This window comes from Heptranchias perlo, chromosome 34 (genome assembly GCF_035084215.1).
Source record: "Heptranchias perlo isolate sHepPer1 chromosome 34, sHepPer1.hap1, whole genome shotgun sequence".
NCBI lineage: Eukaryota > Metazoa > Chordata > Chondrichthyes > Hexanchiformes > Hexanchidae > Heptranchias > Heptranchias perlo.
Window position 1 is genome coordinate 4,548,763 of NC_090358.1, and position 16,610 is coordinate 4,565,372.

General features: G+C 40.3%; 1 protein-coding gene and 1 long non-coding RNA gene across 11 annotated transcripts in view; one reads left to right on the top strand and one right to left on the bottom strand.

The window, feature by feature from the left end:
• Positions 1-219: 219 nt before the first annotated feature.
• The window catches only part of kif23 (kinesin family member 23), a 36,460-nt gene continuing 20,069 nt past the window's right edge, over positions 220-16,610 (bottom strand). For 2 of the 10 annotated variants that reach the window (XM_067971325.1, XM_067971323.1), the window contains 10 exons: positions 15,263-15,421; positions 14,175-14,341; positions 12,709-12,882; positions 11,784-11,966; positions 7,159-7,470; positions 2,569-2,802; positions 2,160-2,248; positions 1,732-1,810; positions 1,502-1,572; positions 220-1,089 (listed from right to left, as the gene is read on the bottom strand). In XM_067971325.1, coding sequence (XP_067827426.1) covers positions 1,074-1,089; positions 1,502-1,572; positions 1,732-1,810; positions 2,160-2,248; positions 2,569-2,802; positions 7,159-7,470; positions 11,784-11,966; positions 12,709-12,882; positions 14,175-14,341; positions 15,263-15,421 — 1,484 coding nt within the window. In that variant the 3' untranslated portion in view covers positions 220-1,073. Of the gene's footprint in view, positions 1,090-1,501; positions 1,573-1,731; positions 1,811-2,159; positions 2,249-2,568; positions 2,803-7,158; positions 7,471-11,783; positions 11,967-12,708; positions 12,883-14,174; positions 14,342-15,262; positions 15,425-16,610 lie in introns of all 10 variants that reach the window. The other 8 variants (XM_067971324.1, XM_067971322.1, XM_067971329.1 and 5 more) reach the window with 6 other exon arrangements.
• On the top strand, positions 4,588-16,386 carry LOC137301723 (uncharacterized). The gene is made up of 3 exons (XR_010958341.1): positions 4,588-4,850; positions 7,629-7,911; positions 13,671-16,386. It is a non-coding gene; the product is annotated as an uncharacterized lncRNA (long non-coding RNA).

Here is a 16,610-nt window from a genome sequence, read left to right on the forward strand (position 1 = left end):
CTGCAGCTGCATGCACCCAGACCAGGGAGCATGTGGTGCAGCAAGAGGCAACACGTGTACTTTTCACCCATTGACAGTGCAAACTACGAGTCCAAAAAAACTGCACTCCTTTTAAAAAAACTCTTCAAACACTAAATGTAAACAGCAGACGTTTTCTGCTCTGCCCAACCTGAAGTGGAAGGATTCTAGAGATACACGTGTACAAAACAACTCTGCATATTACTGTATCAACAATTTTAATCAAAAATGAATTTGCTATTTATATTTTGCACAGTGGAAAGTACATGTAAATAAAATACTCACTTACAAATGGATTTCAGATTAAAACATGTTAAAGCAAAAATCTATTAGTTTAACTGGTTACGATGTACAGCCCAAGTAAATTCTAACAAAATTATTATGTCTTACAAAAAGCTTATAGTACAAAGTACAGAACGATGTTGCCGTGATGCTGACATGCATTTACAAACATACAAAAGGGGTTCTAAAGTGCATCGTCTCAACTGAACAATAGCAGCAGCTCAAAACATGCGTGACGCCAGGGTTTATTCAGGGCTGGGTGATCAATGTAGATTTTTTTAATATATATATATATGGCAGGCATTAACCCTATTTTTAAAAAATAGACAACTAGCACAAATGTCATTATAGGATGCTGCAGTTTAAAAGTAGGATTTCCTAAATGCTCTTATGAAATTACAGCCATTCTACATGAATGCAAGTTCTTTCAGTGATACTGATCATTTGTTCAAAAGTCACAACAAAAGATCATGATTAAATCTACATGGGCAAGGTATAAAATTGTATCCACATGCAACAAGAGCACAGTGCTCATGCAAAGTAAAATACATAATTTGTGGGGTGCAATGAAAAGGCACCAGAATATCAAATATATACATAACAAGCCAGCAAAGTTACTATTGTTCAAATTCAAATGTTTACAGCATTGTTGATATCACATTCACCTCATCCACCCTAATTTTGCATAGCATTATCTACCCTGTAGTGTTTGAACTGTCCAAATTGCTTGAGGGTTAAATCTGTTGAAGGAAGTTTGAACATGGTATTTGGCATTACGGTTTTCTGCGTCTGGAAATGAAGGGAGAAAAAAAAATTAAGATGGCATCTGACGTAAATCATTCAGCAGTGAAGAGGAAGGGTTTTTTTTTTGTTTAAAGTATCCCACCCACGACCCCGGAGAGCTGCCACTGGTAGCAAAAAGCCACCTCTGACCCCCCCAATTGGCTGAGCAGGCTGGATTCTTTGCCAAATGGGCAAAAAGGTTGAAGACTCTGCAGCTAGACCATTCCTTCTAGAGGTCTGAACTCTTGAGGGAAACGCACAGTGTGGGTCATTCTGCAGGCGACCGAGGAACTAGAGCTCCACCCACTGTGATAATTTGCTGACCATCTCAAACTGGAATTGCATTTAAACAAGTGCCAAGACAATCTGAATAAAATTCATCATGGGAAATGAAAGTAAACTAGAATAGAAGACATACTTTGGTTGAGCATGATGCTGATATCCAGGTCCAAGGTTGCTTCCTGCCTTCATTTCTACAGCAACAGAACACTGAAAAACAAAGTCACAAGTGGAAAGAGTGCAATGTTCGTGGTCTTATTCATGTTAGCATTTATAACAAACTGTCAAAAATTAGCAGTGGAATTGGGAGGAATAGTTGAAAAAGCTCCCCTCCACTTAATCTTTAATGTTAAAAATACATGTCCTTACCCTCGTCTCCACATCTGTCCATTCAGATTCTGTTGTCTCCTCTTGTTGAGGAGGTGCTGATTGCGAAGACCTACGTTTTCTAATAAATGACGAGATAAAAATATTAAGGCAAGTAACATTATTTACATATTCTCTTGCTAAGGACAAATACAAACATGCGCATTACGCAGTTCTCGCACAAGTTACAAATGGGTTTGCACTTGCCTAGGACGTTCCCAAACATATTAAAGATAAGGCATTGTACTCCAGTCAAAGTTTTAACTAGAGATATTTTAATAAGACATGTTGTTGGGCATTAAGTGGGCTTACATCACTCTCCCCACAACTAAATATGTGCATGCAAATTTAAGCTAATCTCTCAAAACTCATTTTAAGAATCATTGTGAGCAGAATTAATTGATAATTAAACACTGCTCCACAATACATACCTTGTACCTGCCGGTGACTCTTGCTTCAGTCTCTCAATATCTGTAAACTGGACAGACTGCCCACCGCCCCTAGTCTTGAATACTTCTCCCTATGAAAAAATGATGCACTGATCATCGAGGCAACACACTGAAGTTTCAATTACAATTTACTACAAGAAAATGTTTCAAAAAAAAGGTACGTTTTATATTATGTATTTAAGAAAATTGGATCCAAAACAATTGCCAGTCTCAACACTCAAATCATTATCACTTTTACCTACAAACTTATCTGAACACGTTATTTTGAAGTAAAAACTAGAAAGGCTAACAACACATGAATAGTTTGGTAAAGTAGGCATTCTAAATCAAGAATTATAGCACATTAAGCTTTATTGGTTTACTTGGATTTCTCTGCAATGTTGTTCATTACCTTGATGAGCTTGGTCTCAATCTCCCCATCCGATGCAAGCTGCTGGTGTGTCAAAATGTACTTGTCACACTTAGCCAGAGCTCTTTCATTTGGCACTGCCATCGTGATGGCATTGGGAATGCGTGGCTGTAGGACAGTGTCTATTTCCACGCTACCAACTGGCTTATGGTCTACCCATCGTTCCCCACCCGCTGAGCGTGACCGTCTGTGGCGTAGGCGAACAGGTGGTGCATTCTAAGCAGATTGAAACAGTAATCAACAGAAATTGTAATCAGAGATTCCTAATTAGAGGATCCCTTAAAGAACAGATTCGATTGAGCAAAAATAATTCAAAAGGAAAACAGCTTATCAGCAGTATTCTTTGCTTCCAAATCACATTGGTCTTATTAAGAACAATTAAACATATATTTTAGTTTAAAACCTATGCTTTGCTAGAAAATAATCTGGCAAGAACCAGAATGGTACAGCTGCATGTTAATAGATTAGGAGTGTCAGAATACTTTTTTTAAGCACTGTTTTCCGATTTCATTTGCAAACTGCAAATACCATGGTAAAACTGCAACATAATGAATTATTGAATTTAGAATACACCTTTACCCCAAATCAATTGTTTGGTTAACCAGCTTGAAAATACTTCAGCTAGGTTATGTTAATAGCCAACTGCAAGTTAGGAAAAGGACCCTTCACTGTTACGCAAAGCAAGCCACCATGCACCAAAAGCAGAACAAGGCTCTCTCAAGCACAGTAATGCTACCACATGAAAAAGTATAGGCAGAGGAACCATGCTACAAGACCTTAAGACATTTAGTAGCTATATATACACATGCAGACAGACCTCGTTACCCAACTTTACATTTCCAATTGTATTTGTGCCAAAAAAACAAGTACATATTTAGAACAAACAAACATGCACATCTCCAAAGGTTAGAATAACAGAATTTATAGTTAAACAAAGAGCGAGATGAAAGCAGTTTAGGTTATCAGTACATGCTAAGAATCATGCTCCTCACACTGTGAAACTCTCAAATCCCCTTTTTTGTAATCTCTGGGCTACAAGCTTTTGCTTATGCATGAAGGAAGATAAAGGAGGAATAGCAGGTATTCAAACAGTTTCTTTTTCTCCTTTTGGCATCATTCACAACCATCATATAATGAAAGTGCTTAACATGCATTGGAGGGCAAGGAAACAGGATCTTTAGTTCACAAGTGAATTAGGTTAAGTCACAAAGGAAACACGGTTAGTCACCCAAAAGGAAAAACTGTTTCATTAACCTTCCTTATAATTTATAATGTTAGAGATAATTGTAACATGCATACATTTATTCAATTTAGCAAAAATTTGTAAATAAGCAATGTCCTGTTTTGAGAAGTGATTGGTCAGTGAAAGTGTATTCAGGGCACTAAATATTAAATTCACACGGCTGTCTCAGCATTAAACACTCTAGTATTTGACCAGAGTCTGATCACATGTATTTTATTTAGCTCATTGGCCAGAGTGAAAAGTTGCTCAAGTTAAACATGTCATTGGTGTCAAAATTGCACTTGCATGCTGGCTAGTGACATCACTATTCTTTTCTTTGAAAGAAATTGACATGTAACTAACCGATTTCTAATCAGCATTATTTAAAAGCTGAAGCCTATAAGCCTAAGAAATAAAACTATATACCCACACATCTTAGATAGGCATCATTCTTCAACAAGTCTTGCATCAAATCACTGGGTTTTTCTGCTCCACTTAAGCACACTAGCCACATCTTTACTGTTCCAAGAATTAAAAGTACAGCCTGGCCATTCTCTTCATGTATCAACTCTTCCTTCCAATTTGCTTCTCACCTCAAGGTGTGGCTCGTTGGTGGGATATTGGTCCATACGCACCAGTCACCCACCAGCAGCTTGCCCCAGTGCCCATTCTTCATGCACAAACCTAAAAATGTCACCAGCCAATTCCACCATGGTAGAATCACAGCAGAGTCCAAGCCTGTTCTCACCTGATGTCTCAATAATTTTCCAACAAGGATCACTGGATAACAATCAGGAGAAAGAACCTCTGATGATTTTCCTCTTCCGCGCTCAAGAGGCATTAAGGACAATTTTAATGCTGCTACTGTGTCTCCAACTAACTAGCACAGACTAGGAATCCAACCCGACACCTTCTGCTTTGCATGGTAGAGAACTGCACCTTGCCCTTTGCCAACTGAGCCATCCATGAAAGGAAGGGGAAAAGAGAGCAAGAAAAAGCAACTCCATGTCTGGCATGTACCTTGAGGTCAATACAGTCTGAGGTAAGGAGGCATGGCATCGTTCAGAATAGATTACATTACTAAATAACTCCATCTAATCACACCACAAAATAGGCGGCTTGGAAACGTCTTAGAATTTTACTGAATATTAAAATTGGTTCCACTGTGAAAACACACACGTAGCATCAGGTAACAGTCTTCAAATTCTTCAGAAGAAACTACATATTTAATTGCACGTGGAACAGAGTGTGTTTATTATTAAACGCATCTGTGATACAGATCAGAATACCCAATAGGACTTTATTTTTTCTCCTCTTCCTCCCCCCCGCACCTAGTCTCGTCTTATGCACCCACATTCCCCTTCCCCAGGGGTGGAAGGAGCCACAACTCCATCTTCACACAATCGTGCACCAATCGTTATACCACAAAGGAACAGAGTAACCACCAGAGCTTGAGGCCAACAGTGCTAGCTGGCCCAAGGTGTTAGTAATTGCCCCTTACTGTTGTTCACCTGACCCAAGAAATAGCTGCTAGTGTGCAGAAGATATTAAAAATGAAACCATCCCTTTTAAAAATGAAATAAAATGTGTGGATATACAAGAATTGCAAAACAAAGTATTTGCTACACAGCATCTACAGCAGAAGCAAAAATCTATTCAGCACTGATGTGAACAGACTTCAAATGTACACATCTGTATAGATATACAGATGTTGATAGGAGTAAGCCTAAGCAAGCCTCTTCCATTGCTCATGTCCAATTAAAAACTTTAAAAGGCATCTTCAATCCAAACACAGCAGCCAACTTAAAGAATTAAATTAGAGACTGCTGAGGCCTTTTAACAGTTATCTGTGCCTTGGAGCATTAAGAGTTGCACAGGTGAAGCACAACTCCAAATTTGACAATCATGGCGATTAAAACTGAAAACACAAAACATAAGCAGAATACATAAGCAGCGCCACAGGTTGCCTGTTGTCTATACCAATAACCTATAGTCAAGTTTAGACATTCTCTGTATAACATTTAGCACTTGCCCCACATTCAGTAGCTTCAAACTTTCTTTCTTAGTTAAACTTAGCATTAATAACACATAATAGACATGCCTTATTTACAAAACTCCCCAAATACATTTTGATTAGTTAAGTTGAGCTGGACTTAATCACTAAAAATTATACGATTCGCACGGGAGGTGAGTGGACCCGACATAAAAGTGTTAAGTTAACTATACAAAGGCTAGGAAGCAGGATACTCAGTTTAAAAATTGCAGTTGCAGTTGTTTCTTGAAAGTGCTCATTAGCTATTAACTGATAATTAGAAGAAAAATGTTAAGTATAGTTGTACCCAGTGAACCATTTTCAATAATGAATACTCTTGATTTCTGAACAGAACAGGCAACCAGACATGGCTTCTTCCAGCAAGGAGCAGCTCAACCATAGTGTGGCATAGTACATAGTATGGCATGCAAAAGAATGTAATAAACATCCTGTGGATGATAATGGCCAGCAATGAAGCTAACTCTCTTCTGCAAATGACAGAACAAATTTCTTTTCCACTCCCACAAATCATTTTAGGTGGCTGCAAAGTTGAGCCATGACTCATATTGTGTGTATCTGGCTAGACAACCAGAAAATAACTATGAATTAAAAGTTTCATGTATAGCACACACTTCCTGTAAATGTCACTTACTCCATCACACATTAACACACCAATGCAGTGATGGTACAGTTACTAGCAAATTATTCAATTTCCATTGATTTAAGAACAAAATGCAACGTTCAAACCAGTTTAACAAACCACGATCAGCTTTCTCCCCAGTTAACATGTTACTAATGATAGTAATTCCCATTCACTACAACATGGGAGATATACTAAATAGATATTGGTGTGTATATTAAAAATCTTACATCTGCACACAGTCAACTTATTTCTATAATAAATTCCTATGTCCACATTTATAATGGAAACTGCTCATGTAAACTTGTCACATTGTAAAGACATCCCCCTGCCAGTGGTTGGCACTGCAGCATCTCCACTGTGCAAGAGTGCAATTACAGCATGAAGTGTTTACATAGGCAGTTTCCATTATAAATATGGACGCAATTGACAGGAAGTGTGTACAAGCAAGATTTTTAATGCAAGGTAGATAAATACAACTTAGTAGACCTGCCATGACATATTCCAGAGTCTGAGATTACGATGTTTTATAACAATCAGTGTTATCAACGTGTCATGGAAAAATAGTTGCATATATAGTAAGTGTGACACTTAGAGGAAGTGCTATATGCAAGTGTTTTTTTTTGCAAATCACTGTATGCACAATCTTTTTCTCCCATTGCAAAGTGCTTCACTAACCCTCTGGGGTCCATCCCGGTCTACTTCGGTTTCTCTTCTATAGCTGTTGATTTTGCAGCCGCCCAACTTGTTCACTCCCTGCCTTCTCTCTCGGAAAGTGGAGTCCCTAACTTGTGGAGTCTCCAACAGTCTATGCTTATTCTTAGGCGGTACACTACCATGTCTGTTCCGGTCTGGAGTTTTCTGCTCCCATTCGGAGACGCAAGAGGCCACAGAGATGCTGCTGCAGGAGTTAGAGCGCCTATGCAGCTGCGGCCCAGATACTGGGCCGTGCTGGGTAATGGGTAGGGGTGGTACAGTGTTACCAGGAAACTATGGAAATAGGATGAAAAATTAGAAGAGAGCATGCAATGTCTAAACCATTTTTTACATACAATGATCAGCTTTCTCCCACTATGTAACGTAACAGCTACTAACGACAGTAATGCCTGTTCTCTATTTTTCTTCCCGTTCTTATCCTCTCTTAAAAGTTACCCTCTGGTACCTCATCTGAGTACCATTCTTCATGTGGGACCCAAGACTACAGGTGTCAGGTTATATGACTGTGGACAGCACCACTGCCAAACCTCGATCTTAACCTGAGACAGCCACACGTGCACTTCCCAGCAGCCACTGGAGTTGTCATCTCTTAGAATCGGACATTGTTTTTCTAAACATACTGATTTTGCAGATACAACTCCAGGGTAGAAAATTTGGAAATGAATATGGAAAAATTCCACTTGCATTTTTCCTCTCGTGTGCCAATATCTACAGGTATGACTGATGACTTTTCTAAAACTGCACATTTTACCTTACCAGTTTACCGTCCCAGATTTTAATGCACAATTTTTCTTGAATGATTTTTGCTGTGTAAAGAGTACAATCGTCTTAATGAAATCATGCTCCCCTAGAGATCTCAGGCAGAATCTCATTTCCATTGTAAGGTACAGGGTTGAGTGCTGCAGAGACATGTACAAAGATAGCTACCAGGATTGCTAACAAGGAGCTGTGGAGTAGACATAGGGTGATAGTTATTGCAAAATTTGAAGACAGTTTTAAACCTAGGTTTTGTCTCCCTCAAATAGAAAATCTTACTTGAATGTAAAAGTATGCAAGATAACTATAAACTATTAGAGACAATAAAACACGGCAGTTAATATCCTTAATATAGAATACATTCTAGTAAAGTTGTCCTGTGCATTTATCTCATGGTATTACTATAACTGCCTAGGGGACATTATTTAAGCAAATAACCACTTGACATCTATGGCATGCAACAATTTTAAACCAACCCAACAATACGGGCAAGTTCCTGACATCCTTTCTCCCCTCCTCCCTTCCATGTGGAAGATGGTCACTAGCGCCTGCAGTGCTCAGGAGTTCTACTACTACAACGTGCATTTAGCGTAGTAAGATGTCCCAAGGCACTTCACAGCAGCGTTATCAAACAAAATTTCACACCGAGCCACATAGGACAGATGACCAAAAGCTTGGTCAAAGAGGTAGTTTTTAAGAATCATCAGTGAGAGAGAGAGAGAGAGAGAGAGAGAGAGAGAGAGAGAGAGAGAGAGAGAGAGAGAGAGAGAGAGAGAGAATTCCAGAGCTTAGGGCCTAGGCAACTGAAGGCACGGCCGCCAACGGTGGAGCAATTAAAATTGGGGACATGCAAGAGGCAAGAACTGGAGGAGCACAGAGATCTCTGAGGGTTGTAGGGCTGGAGGAGGTTAGAGATAGGGAGGGGTGAGGCCATGGAGGGATTTGAAAACAAGGATGAGAATTTTAAAAACAAGGTGTTCCTGGACCAGGAGCCAAACGTAGGTCAGCAAGCACAAGGGTGATGGGAGAACAGGACTTGGGGCGAGTTAGGACACAGGCAACAGAGTTTTGGATGAGCAATTTTTGGAGGGTGGAAGATGGGAGGCTGGCCAGGAGACCATTGGAATAGTCCAGTCTGGAGGTAAAAAAGGCATGGATAAGGGTTTCAGCAGCAGATGAGCTGAGGCAGGGGCGGAGACGGGTGATGCTACAGGTGGTGGAAGTAGGCAGTCTTGGTGATGGAGCGGATATGTGGTCAGAAGCTCATCTCGGGGACAAATAAGATGTCAAGGTTGCGAACCGTCTGGTTCAGCCTCAGACACCAGGGAGGGGGATGGATTTCGTGGCTAGGGAACGGAGTTCGCAGTGGGGACCAAAGACAATGGCTTCAGTCTTCCCAATATTTAGGTGGTGGAAATTTTTGCTCATCCAGTACTCTCGCTTTGTCCCTCGTGATAAGAACATAAGAAATAGGAGCAGGGGTAGGTCATATGACCCCACGAGCCTGCTCCGCCATTCAATCAGATCATGGCTGCTCTTTGACCTCAACTTCACTTTCCCGCCAGATCCCCATATCCCTTGATTCCGCTAGAGTTCAAAAATCTATCCATTGCAACCTTGAATATATTCAATGACTCAGCATCCACAGCCCTAAGGAGTACAGAATTCTGAAGATTTACAAACCTCTGCATGAAGAAATTCCTCCTCATTTCAGTCTTGAATGGCCAACCCCTTATCCTGCGACTATGTCCCCAGTTCTAGACTCTCTAGCCAGGGGAAACAATCTCAGCATCTACCCTGTCAAGCCCCCTCAGAATCTTATATGTTTCAATGAGATCACCGCTCATTCTTCTAAACTCCAGAGAGTATAGGCCCATTCTACTCAACCTCTCTTCATAGGACAACCCTCTCATCCCAGGAATTAATCTAGTGAACCTTCGTTGTACCGACTCCAAGGCAAGTATATCCTCCCTAAAATAAGGAGACCAAAACTGTATGCAGTACTCCAGGTGAGGTCTCACTAAAGTCCTGTACAACTGCAGTAAGACTTCTTTACTCTTGTACTCCAAACCCCTTGCAATAAAGGCCAACATGCCATTTGCTTTCCTTAATGCCTGCTGACTTTTTGTGTTTCTTGTATGAGGACACCCAAGTCTCTGAACACCAACATTTAATAGTTTCTCACCATTTAAAAAAAAAGTTTTTCTATTCTTCCTACCAAAGTGAATTTCCTCACCTTATACTCCATCTGCCACCTTCTTACCCATTCACAATCTGTCTATATCCCTTTGCAGACTGTCTTCCTCACAGCTTACTTTCCCACCTGGCTTTGTATAGTCAGCAAACTTGGATACATTACACTCAGTCCCTTCATCTAAGTCATTAATCTAGATTGTAAATAGCTGAGGCCCAAGCACCAATCCTTGCAGCACCCTACTAGTTACAGCCTGCCAACCTGTTTTCTATCCTTTAACCAATCCTCTATCCATGCTAATATATTACCCCCAACCCTATGAGCCCTTATCTTGTGCAACAACCTTTTATGTGGTATCTTATCGAATGCCTTTTGAAGATCCAAATATGCTACATCCACTAGTTCCCCTTTATCTACCCTGCTAGTTACATACTCAAACTCTAATAAATTTGTCAAACATGATTTCCCTTTCATAAAACCATGTTGACTCTGCCTAATCATATTATGATTTCCTAAGTGCCCTGTTACCACTTCCTTAATAATGGATTCCAGCATTTTCCCGACAACAGATGTCAGGCTAACTGGCCTATAGTTCCCTGCTTTCTCTCTCCCTCCCTTCTTGAATAGTGTATACCCTATTAGAGGACACTTCCCAACTGTTCAGGTCCTATTTTGCAGTTAAGCCCAATAGATCTTGTGTTCTCAGTCAGTCTCCCATTCAGGTCGCAACCAGGCCTAACTCTAAGCTACAAGAACAGATGCAACCAAAATGAACAACTATGCAGGCTCACAGGATAAATCATGATAAAGGAGGTTATTTGGCACATCCCCATCTCATCCATCCAAAAGCAATCTACAGCAATCCCCTATATCCAATTATAGCATCCAAATGCTTACTATGGAATGTATCACAGGTAGCTCTATACAACGAGCACAGCAATTAATGCAACATCAAAAACATCTGTGAATGATATATTTTGTTAGATGCATTTCCACTCTTCCTATCTAACATTTTTTTTTAAAAATTACTTGGAGCCAATTAGTCTGTGAAATTATGGCTCTTTCAAAAAGGTTCTAACTTTGTGGGAGGGTGAAAGAGGGGGAAGCTTAACTGTTATGGGGAAATAAAATGAACTCTTGGATCACCATGGGGTAATACTAAAAAAGTGCTCAAAAACAAAACCATTAGTCACCAGGTCAGGTTTGCAAAATTGGCATAAATAATTTGTAATAATTGAGTAGTGCAGTGCAACTTACAAAAGGGCCCATTATTAGAATATAGTTTCAACCCCCATCTACTTTGTGTAAAAAAGATAAGCCACAATATCACTCCTACATCATATAATACAGCAATATAGGGATACAAAGTACTATTTTAAAATAAACTCCACGGCAGAAGGAAGGCTAAAACTATCTGAACTGATTCCATACAAGTTGGCATTTTACTGACTAGGTATGCTAAAAATGTTTCACAAAAAGCATTCTTGCAATCCTATTAAATTCTTTAATTTGACAAATACCAATGTCATTCTAAAAATATGCAATACATCCACCCTACATAAGCACTAATTTCCCAATAGCATGCAGATTTAAGTGTTATGTAAAACAAATTAAGCAGTGTCTCATTGTTACATACAGGAACTGGAGGTGGAGACGCTGATCGTACAAATACTTTGTCCTTTTCCCTTGGTGTCCTCTCTGGTTTCTTGGGCCTCTCAGTCTTCGTTTCTGCAACAATTGCTTTTAGCTGTTTAAGTTTCTCATCTTTCACCCAAAGCTTGTTTTGCATCTCAAGTTGCTTGGCTTGAACACGACGTTCCTGTAGATTGTTTTAGGCCCAGTTTTTTTTTTTGCGGGGGAAGGAAAAGAAAGGCAAAAAAGATAAATCCACCTTGCGATTACTTTAGGCAATTTAGCGTGATTTTTTTTTAAAAACAGGAATACTCCAGAATAAGATACAACAGCCCTGGCCATGCAGCCCATAAAACCCAGGAAACTCAATTCTGTTTGCATTTATATCTCTTCACTAGATTATTCTGTTTAAATTTTGTGGGCGTGGAGGTTTGAAGCAGGCTCTTGCCTCATTGGTGGATAGATCCTTAATCAGATTACCAATATAGGTTAGCAACAACGGCTTATTATATGCGCATTAGTGGGAACATTGTTCTTTACAAGTGGCCTGTGGGGCGCCATAGTGACGCTAAGCAACACAAGTAGTCAAAAATTTGGACACTCCTGCACTACAAGACACAGATCCTCGAGAATTAGTGTTAATTGGAGCTGTATGAAAGATGGCAATTCAGTGCAGAGACTCCGAAAACAGCATGAACGTGAAAAAAGGTTTTTAAGTTTTACATATTGTTGGAATGGAGATATAGTTTGTTTAAAAAAAGGACATTATTCTGGAAGATATTATTTTAACCATCAGTATTTTGGAAAATTTTGGAACATTCATATTAAAGAGCTTTGCTATACCCAAGACTGGGGAAATTTAAAATCATCTTAAAAATTAAGCTGTAACCATGTGCGGTTCATAGCATTCAGAACCCAGAATTACTCACGCATTCTTTCTCCCATTTCATCTTTGTATCAGTCACCACTCCTTGCATTCTCTGCTCTAAGCGTCGTTTGTCCGACAGTTCTCGATGCAGCTTTTGGTCTCTCTCATCCAACTCGTGTTGTAAAGTCCGCTTGTCGTCTTCATAGATATTTGCTGTTTTTTGCAATATATCAATCTAGGAGCAGAAACTTAAAAATTACCTCTAAAATTCCCCCATTCATCAGCTTGCTGTTTCTGCTACTGTTCGGACACCAGATTATTTTGCCACAAACCACTAGATCACCAATATTCATAATACAACCCAGAGGCTGTTGCATCCCACCCATTCACAACCTGTAGCATTTGCTGAGCTGAGGATCCAGATACCCAGACTTCTATTTAGTTTCCCTAACAGTAGAATAACAGCACTGAGAATTAGCACTGTTCCCTCACTACCCAATAAGAGAAAGCAAAGCTATCCCAATCCATAAAGGGGGTTACTGGAAACCCTATGGCTTTCCTCTTTCCAATGTTACATGTTCAAACCCACCACCCGAGTCCCAACAAGGTGCACAATATCCATGCAACCTTCCCCCTCTCAAAACTCAGTTGTTTGATGCCCCAATCTTAGCCAGCAAGATCCTCTGATCCAGCAAAGCCCCAAGATTGATAGTAATTCTGCTGATTGGCCTCAGACACCCTGCATAAGAGAAGGGGGAAATGATTCACGAGTGTATCAGCAGGTTATTTGACTGCTGAGACATCATAACCATGCCAGGTGCAGTCTCTCACCCATGGTCCCCACACCTACATTTAAAAAAAAGGTCACTGGATAGCAAATGAGCAGAACCCCTCACTGACTTTCCTCCTCCCTATTCCAGGGAACCAGTGGCAAGTAAACATCTCAGCAATGTCCAACTGAGACCAGGAGTTCTGATGAAAGGTCATCGACCTGAAATGTTAACTCTGTTTCTCTCTCCGCAGATACTGCCTGACCTGCATTTTCTGTGAAGGTGGGCTGGGGAACTACCCCTTCAAGGCTGAGTCTTCAGTTTGAATTGGAGCACAACACAAGCCAGGTGAAAATCAACTACAAGAGTGCTGCGTGCACAGAATTGGGACAATTGGGAAGAAGTGCATAACAAAACTTAGAGATGGCTACTGTGAGACACAGAAATGTTGCACTGGTGCAGTAGGGGATGCTCAGTTGTCAGATTTTAAGGCACATTGCTTGCATTGAATAGCAGGATCTTTACTCCTCATGTTAACAATGGGTGTCGAAAGTGCTGAGTAGCCAAGCACCAACAAAACCAAAGGACATATATTGTTTTTTAAAAAAAAAATAACAGTATTAGGAAGCTAGCTGTAGTGATCCAGCTACAAGTGAAGACATGACACACCTGCTCACACTCCAGTGTTCACAGAAAAAGGCACAAAAGAATTACAAAAGTAAAATGCTGTGAATGCTGGAAATCTGAGAAGAATTACCTTGTATTCCAAGGTTTTGATTTTCTTCTCTAGCCGGTCCACCTCAGATTTCTGTCCATTTATAAACCGGTCCCTTTCTGCCAGTTTTTCTTGCTGATCGTGTATATAATTCTCCTTTGCCATGAAATTACTGTCCCAATCGTGAAGCATCCCTTTGATAGCATTCACTGAAGCGATCAATATTAAAGCAAAAAAAAATTATATACAACTTGCTCCTAAACATGAGAAAGAGACACACACACACAAAGAGGCAAAGGAAAGAGAGAAAGAAAAACCGTAGCTTCGTCTTGGGCTCTTCTTTCTCTTGTTCTCACCAATCTCAAACATTGTGGCCCTCATTCCCCCTGCCTGGCGGAATCCGGGCCTGGGGTGGGGGAGGGGTGAAAAAAAGATGGCAGGGGAGCTAAAATGATGCCATTCACTTGCCCACTCTGATCATGCTGCCTTCCTGTCAGTTCCCAATCTTACTCTGCTTCTTTGAGCAGACGAGCGGGACACCTGCAGGAATGAAACAGGGTCCTTCTTTAAATATATAGATCTTTCGCGATTATGTCATCAAGACCTGATCTGCAGTTTCAGTCGGAGGCCTGAGTGGGAAAGGGGGAGCAGAGACGACATCCCCATCAGGCCAAACCTGTCAGGAGGGGGATCGTGGGCAAGAAGAGGCCCAACAGGTAAGTTTGAAAAATTTAATTTTAAGTTTCCTTGTGGGCCAGGCCAAGATGAGCACACCCCCCTCAAATAATACCCAGGGACTGTCCTGGCTGTGGCCTTCTACTGCCGAACTCCCACCTACCAGGTAGTGGATCTGGCCAGGACTCTGGGAAAATTTATTCAAATGAGACCTAGCCACCCCATTCTCTCTCTCTCTCTTCCGCCCCGCCGCCCCCCACCCACCCTTAAAATCGGGACCCATGTTTTTCTTGGCACCAATGAACAATACCAAGATACCAAATAAAAAGTTACCTGCCAAGTCTGGTCCTGCCAAACCATACTTTTGCAGGTTGTGGAACCTTCCTGTAAGTGAAGTTAAGGGGACGACAAGCTATTAAACAAAAAAAACCTGCTGCGCTTTGCCCATTACGTACCAGTTTTCTTCAACTCCTCAGTTGCCAGGGGACGTATTCTATGTCGTTGTTCCAAACACTCTATAAGCCGTGGCAAAGTATGCTCATCACTGGCATCCATTAGCTCAACTGTAGGCAATGGCACAAAACTTTGCAGAAAAATTTCTGTAACGGATGGGTCTGCTGAAATGACAAGCAAATGAAAAATCTCAATTGGGATTGTAAAGCAAACACTATTCTGTCCTCTTGTTCTGTTCGTAAAAGCCCTCCTGTTCCACTCATTGCTTTGTTTTTCCTGCAGTGCTGTTTTAATATTTGAAAAAAGTGCTCTTCTTTTCCAAATGCAGAAACTTTTAGCAGTACAATACAAAATGAATTAAAAATTGATCTTTACCTAAACAAAATTTATATTAAAAGGTCAACTAATTTCCCTTCAGTTTGTTACACAATGATCTTTGTACTCTGGCGTTCTAGTAAGCAGATAGAGTGTGGTTAGTTAACATATAACAAGGAATAAACTTGACCAGGTCAGTTTCTAATCTGAAAAAGCAAAAGCTAATATGCCAAAGAAAAAGTTGTTTAAACACAAAATTAAATCGATTGCTCATTTAGGAAAAACTTAAAATCCTATTAAATCTAAATTTAAAAACATTTTTACAATGTTTGATCAAATTTTGTACAATAATTACAGATGAGCTAAACGACTTTCAATATTTTTACCACCTCTCTCCTGAAATATGCCAATTCCAGCAGTGTTGGCAGCCCTCTGGTACTTTGCCCAAGTAACCATTCTTTGTGTTGTGAACCTGGATAGCGTCAGCATGGGACACAATCGACATATCAGCCAAGCTGGGTCCTCTCTGCACCCAACAAGCACATGTGCACTTTTCAGTAGAGGTCACTAAATAGTGATAAGGAACAGGAACCCTGGTTATAGTGGGTGTCCCATTGGTGTCCTGGCATACCAAGAATCAAACCAGAGACCTCTGGTCTGCATTGCTTTGTAACAACCCACTATGTATTTATCCACTGAGGCACCATGGGAACTATGGACACATTTTCAATAACAAAAAATAGAGGAAGCTTTTAATACAAACAGGCATCAACTGTTGTGTGAAGCATCAAATTTACATGCACAACAAATAGCTTGGAATTGGTATAATTGCAGGGTGGGGGGGTGGGGGAGGGTAAGAGTCCTCTTAGAGGTGGTGACGGTCTCTGAAAAGTCAACCACACAATGTTGGACACTACATAATGGCTCCATCTTAAATTTAGGCACTTTGGTGAATTGATATTTCAAACAGGATGGTGTCCATTTTAAATAGAAATCACCATCACACCCAAATTTTTTTTAAATGTTAAGTTTGAT